At 44.1% G+C, this 6,601-nt stretch overlaps 1 protein-coding gene across 1 annotated transcript; it reads left to right on the top strand.

The window, feature by feature from the left end:
* The first annotated feature begins 4,962 nt into the window (after positions 1-4,962).
* Positions 4,963-6,301, top strand: LOC117535553 (transcription factor Adf-1-like). Its single transcript, XM_034200067.1, has 2 exons — positions 4,963-5,161; positions 5,688-6,301. Exons 1-2 carry the CDS (start codon positions 5,032-5,034, stop codon positions 6,299-6,301), a joined length of 744 nt encoding a protein of 247 aa, XP_034055958.1. The 5' UTR covers positions 4,963-5,031.
* The last annotated feature ends 300 nt before the right edge of the window (positions 6,302-6,601 follow it).

Raw genomic sequence — 6,601 nt, 5'->3', positions numbered from 1 at the left:
TAAGATCTGAGTACTTCTCCCACCTCTGTTTGTATTTTGGTGTGTGACTTTTTGTCTGTAGATTCTCTCCAGCTGCACACTAGTGGTTTCCACAGATTAAAAGCTAATGCAGTATTTTACCTGGCACACCATGACACCATATTCCCCCACAGCAGGAGAGAGACAGCCACCCACTGACTGGACCCTGGCAGAGGGCAGTAGGCCAGCGGGGGGGCTCTGCTCAGTGTGCAGGGTCACACTGGTGAACAGGTTTGGTGCAGGGCTGAACAAGGTGAAGTGGAGAGAGACCGTATGTCCGTCCAGCCAGCCGTCTGACTGCAGGAGCTTCAGTTTGGACGCAGCAGCAGACCTGCAGAAATACAGGAAGTCTTTCAGCACATTTGGAAATTCCTCATAACTCTCTACAAACACTCAAAATCTTGCCCAGTTTATTCGTCTAATATCTAGTCAGAATATGTCTTTACATCTGATATAAGAAATAATAACTTCAGAAGTGACACCGCAGTGAGATATCGGGTCTTGTTTTGAGACGATGCATCATCTTGTAACTAACATCACCAACTAACATCAGAAAACAGAACACTTTTCAGCATTTGCGGCTTATATTGTAACACAACATTTCCTGATCCTGGTAAAATATAGTTTAAAATAAGTTCTCCCAGCTAATTACAAGATCTGATTCATCTAAATATCCCATCTTATTTCAAGAAATCTTACCAAGCAAATGTTCACTTGTTCTATTGGCAGATTGTTGTAGTTATTTCAGGTGAAAACAACTTGTTTTACTTGTTTATGGAGCAGCATTGTTTCCAGTGTCCTCCCCATCATGTGTCTGTTTCTCACTTTGTGTGGCCTAAGCCGACTGAAGCACTCTGACCAAACGTCCCTGGAGGCACCGAGTCTTTGGTTTGTTTGTGAGAGGATGATCTGATCCCAGACCAGAAAGAGAGAAGACTCTCTGGTACGAGAGTCACACTGGAGACCTGAGCGGTCAGAACAAAACCATCATTTAAAGGTTAAAATCGACGATGAAGGATTAATGAATCTCTTAAAGTAATAATTCAAAGCCTTGACACATTTTGCATTACTGGACACATACAGTATGGGTCAATATGTGTGAAACAGCGCTCTCTAGGGGGGAGTTGGTGCAAGAGCTTTAAAGGTCACCTATTATGCAAAATCCACTTCTTCATGTCTCTTCTACATCAACATGTGTCCCCTCTTCTTCACGTCTCTTCTACATCAACATGTGTCCCCTCTTCTTCATGTCTCTTCTACATCAACATGTGTCCCCTCTTCTTCACGTCTCTTCTACATCAACATGTGTCCCCTCTTCTTCATGTCTCTTCTACATCAACATGTGTCCCCTCTTCTTCATGTCTCTTCTACATCAACATGTGTCCCCTCTTCTTCATGTCTCTTCTACATCAACATGTGTCCCCTCTTCTTCATGTCTCTTCTACATCAACATGTGTCCCCTCTTCTTCATGTCTCTTCTACATCAACATGTGTCCCCTCTTCTCCATGTCTCTTCTACATCAACATGTGTCCCCTCTTCTTCATGTCTCTTCTACATCAACATGTGTCCCCTCTTCTCCATGTCTCTTCTACATCAACATGTGTCCCCTCTTCTTCATGTCTCTTCTACATCAACATGCGTCCCCTCTGTGGAAAGAGACTCTGAAAGTTTCTCTCTCTTTTTGATCCATTTATATAAAAACCTGTCTGAAAATGAGCTGATCAGATTTTAGCCACTTTATGATGTCATAACGATGTTTTGTCTTGGGTAACCATTAGCCAATCACCAACCAAGGTAACCCCCCCCCCCCCCCCCCCTTATCACCTGAATCTCCTCCTAGAGCACCATTGAGTTCTTTGTAACCAAATGTCTCTCAGAGGGGCGTGGGGAGGGGGTCCTTATTTTCAGGGCCGCCCCTGGCCAATTTGGGGCCCCAAGCGACATTGTGAGATGAGGCCCCCCCCCCCCCAACCGACAGGAGTGAAAAAAAAAGTTTTGGAAACAAAGTAGGCTACTTTGCAAATATCATTCCTGTTTATTATTATTATCAACACAGTTACTTTTGTATACAGTGAGGTAAATGGTAAATGTGCATGTATCTCGTTCAGTATGCGTTTACAGGTGAATACGTCTGCATTTCCTGCCAAATACTAGCCTCAAAAAGATTAAAATATAATGAATGCAAATAAACTACTTCTACTAATAATAATAAACATAATCAATTCAATAATATAAATACTATATTATTTTATTATAATATAGTTGTAATACAAAACATGCTTATGACATGCTCAAAAACTGATATTTCTTAAATCTGTATTCAAATGTAGTTCCCTCTGTCAGCAATGCATCAACAACTAGACACACATTTCTATCAGTATTTCTCTGTGTTGTGGTTGACATGAAGCTTAGCGCAAGTTCAAGAAAGAAGACCATACCCCCTGGTGTTACACGTCACTGCAAGCTCTTCTCCCATTAAGTAATCAGGGGCGGTACTCCCCAGCTAGCAATCATTGCACCTGCTAAACCCTTTAAATCTGCTCTTCCCTCTCCGTCAGTTGTCATTTCAGATGTCAACGCACAAGTGTACGCGTCACGGTGTTCATGGTTAAGCCAAGCAGCAGCAGGGCTTTGTCCCAGCTGAGGGCTTCGTTCCAGCTCCAGGCATTTATTCATCAGCTCCGCAGTATCGCGGATTAAGCTACAGGCGGCGTTCCCCAGTCGGGTAGCGGGTCAGCCGGCCGGACGCGGGAGGAAAAGACAAGGAAATCGGGCTCCATGGAAGTTCCTCCGGCCTAATGGGAATGGCTACTTCACGCAAACAACTGACGTACGCTTCAGTCTCTTGAGAGGCATCACTGGCATCAGGGCCGCCTAATGCGGCGCTTCCGGCTTCACGTGGAACGGGTCCTCATCACATGCGGAGTTTTACCCATTCTGGCTTCAACTACAACCCCTCCTGCAGGCAGGCAGGGCTTAAGCTATCCCATTGAAGCTATTCCTCCTGCGCTCACTTCAACAGGCGTCAGGGTAACGTTGGCAAAGGCAGTTGCAACAAATTCACGAGATGTTTCGTATATTGTTACGACATTTGGGTTATGCAGAGCGGGCCCTCCACACTACAAGCGTTTCAGGCGTAAAATTACGCCTCTAGCGCGTCTGCCCATTCACTTTGAATGGGGTGACGTCACGTCCGCTCACGTTTTCGCCGAACTGCATCACGGGAAGGCAAGCGTAACTTTGAGAGCGTCTCGCGCGTAAAAAGTTGAACAATGTTGAACTTTTTACGCGCGAAACGCTCTCTCGATTCCTGACAAGTGAGCGTAAGCCAATCAAATCCCGTTTCAGAAAATCTGACAGCTCAAGCCGTAGCCCAGGGGTGGCCAACCCGCGGCTCTCGAGCCGCATGCGGCTCTTTGCCTAGTTTCATGCGGCTCTTCAGTTCATATCGAATTTTATATGTGTAAGTTTGGGGGAGAGACACTGACTCCTGACTAGTGTTGCACGGTGTACCGATACTTGAAAGGTACCGCGATACCCTGCCGTTAAAAACATTACGATTCCTCCGTTTCATTAGTATCGGTACTTTAAGAATGACGGGGGAAAGTACTCCGGTGAGAAAGCGCCGTTTTAATAAGAGCCGTGTGTGTTCAGCGCTCTGCTTCCACTCCCTGCACTGCAGCCGTGCCTGCAGTCCCGCCCCTCTCAAGCACGCTCTAAGTCCCTCCCCTCTCTCATGCACGCGCTAGCTGCCAGAGCATGTGAGAAAACGAGAAGCATGGCTGCCAGTGGGAGTGCAGCTGCCGCTGCGCCTCGGCTTGTTGACAAAAAAGACGTCAGAAGCTAAATGTGGAAGTATTTTAGCTATATCTCTGACAGTGAGGGCAAGCCTACGGACACCACGAGGCCTGTCTGTAAGACATTTATTAATTTTATTTAATATGAATTCTTGTCATTTATTTTATTTATTGTTCTCATTGTTTAAAAGTTTGTGTTATGGTTATGGTTCTGGTGTGAAATAAAGCACAATAATTACATTTAAGACTGTTTCCCTTTTTTTAAGAAAAGTATCGAAAAAGAATCGGAATCGCAATTCTTGACTTGGTATCGAAACCAAAATGTTGGTATCGTGACAACACTAGCTACTCCTGACAGTTAAACCTGATATTTAGTAGGTCTGTTAAGTATTGAATGCTGATAATTCTGACGTAATTTGGCTGGTCAAAGTTGTTTGGGCTCGGATAAAATCGCTCCGTTACTTTCGTCCCGTGTTATGTATGTTGTGTATGTGTGGTGTCAGTATGAGAGGATGACAGTGCGTATAATTTTGATGTGGCCCAAGAGCCAATCACAATAATACCTGCGATGCAGTGAACCAATCACCTTTGAGGGGGGGGGGGGGGGGGGGGGGGGGGGGGAAAACCTATCGTTGATTAAACATTATCCAGTGTTTCCCCTACCATTGTCTTGGAGGGGCACCGCGCCCCGCCAACGGAGCCCCGCGCCCCCCCCCTGAAATTCAAGGTGTTTAAAAAAAAAAATATATATAATTTTATTTTTAAATATATATATATATAGCACCAAATTGCAAATAATCTATAACTACTGTCACTTTTCACATTGAACATGTGCTCTTTTATTAAATAAACTAAACGCTTTCATTTTAAGTTGTGAGTTTAGTGTTTTTGACCCTAAGAAACACTGATGCATTAATCAATAACAATAATCCACAGCTCCTCTCTCTGCTCCAGAGGATTTTAAAAATATATATCCCAATGCCATAAAAATGCATCAGTGACGTGGTTGAAATCTTGTCTCCAGAAAACAAAAAACGAAAACAAGCGGTATCAGTGACTGTGTGTTTGATGTGGCTCTTTGCAGTAACATAGAAAAAATGTGGCTCTTAACCTCTGACTGGTTGGCCACCCCTGCCGTAGCCAATCAAAAACCGCGCATACGCTGGGAGAGATATCCTGAGATATCCCGCCGTTCATGTCTATATTTGAAATAAAATGGACGAGGTTATAATCGTAGCGGTAGCGAATCACCCTGTATTATTTGATGTGACCCTGTTCACCTACCGGGATAGAAACCAGAGGAACCAGGCATGGAAGGAGGTGGCAGAGACAGTGGGGGAAACTGGTAGGTTTTCGCCTGTTTGGGGATTTTATATCCAGTTTACTTCATGTTAACATAGCTAATGAAACATAGCCGGTATATTTAGCATAAAATAGCGCCATAGACATTAATCACATACATGTTAATCATCCGCTGCCACATCATAGACTATATTGCATTACATTAATGCACACAGTCATACTCCTTTCACATTTCTTAGTTATATATATATATATGCAAAAATTCATTCCTAGCATTCTATTTCCATGTAAATTACTGCTTTATTTAATTTTTATCTTTTTGCAATTTAACTGTACAATACATGTTGTGTTTTATATTAGATTTCTTGTTTTGTATATATGCACCATGACATCAAGTCAAATTCCTAGTATGTGCAAAGCTACCTGGCAATAAACCTGTTTTTGATTCTGATAAAGTGTGACATGTAAAACCTTGTATGCAATTGAAAGGGATTTGGTTTTCATTAATGGAGCAATCATTTTCTGAAATTCAAGAAATTAACTGTATTCTTTCATTTTCATTTTATTAGACGAAGTGTGCAAAAAGCGTTGGAAGTCCCTCAGGGACCGATACCGCAGGGAGAGGATCCTGGAGAAGGAAGGGAAAAGTAGCGGGGCAGGGGCTTCCGGGGGATCTAAGCCCTGGCGTCTCGCGGCAGTAATGAGCTTTTTAAAGCCCTTCATGCTGGACCGTGAGACGTCCAGCAATTTCCCCCGGCAACCCCTGCCTCCACCCACCGGAGCAGAAGAAGAGGAAGACTCTATGGGTGACAGCCTGGATGACAGTCTGGAAAGCCAGCCAGAGCCAGGTAGCAGTCAGCCGGCCAGTCAGCCGGCCAGTGTGCCAGACGGTGTGCCAGACGGTGTGCCGGCCAGTGTGCCAGCATTCCGGGGGAAGAAGAGCAGGGGAAGGGAGATGTCCCCTTTTGAGGAGAACCTGCTGTCGGCCGTAGGCCCGATGCTGGCCATGCCACCACCACCACCCCCACCACCAGTGGTGGAGGTGGAAGACGAGGACCTCCTTTTTTTTTTAAGGAGTCTCTGGCCTGCAATGCAAAAGCTGAGCAGGACGAGCAGCATGAGACTGAAAATGAAGCTACAAGAGGCGGTCCTGGAGGCCACAGAAATGGACATTAATAATTAATTAATTAGATACTGATACTGATCCACATTACATCTTTTTACACTCATCACTCATCACACACAACATCACATAAATAAAAGTTATTTAAAAGTATGTTATGGCTATACTGTGTCTTGACTTGTTCATGTGGTTTGTCAGTTACAACATACCAGGAGCTTCTTGTATGTCGATATATAATGTGCTGTCTTCTGTAATTATTCAGGTGAAACCCTGATGAAAATTATGAGTGGTTTATCACTAAAAACAGGGCTGAAGGAAAAAGGTTGTTAGTTATATCATGATATCAATTCAAGAAACATG

This window comes from Gymnodraco acuticeps, unplaced genomic scaffold (genome assembly GCF_902827175.1).
Source record: "Gymnodraco acuticeps unplaced genomic scaffold, fGymAcu1.1, whole genome shotgun sequence".
Taxonomy (NCBI): Eukaryota; Metazoa; Chordata; class Actinopteri; order Perciformes; family Bathydraconidae; genus Gymnodraco; species Gymnodraco acuticeps.
This window is presented reverse-complemented; position numbering and strand designations above follow the sequence as displayed.

Excerpts from the sequence above, each read along its gene's own strand:
- LOC117535553 (XM_034200067.1), top strand. The coding sequence starts at position 5,032 with ATGGACGAGGTTATAATCGTAGCGGTAGCGAATCACCCTGTATTATTT. Across the intron at positions 5,162-5,687 it reads AGAGACAGTGGGGGAAACTG|ACGAAGTGTGCAAAAAGCGT; the intron begins GTAGGTTTTCGC and ends TCATTTTATTAG.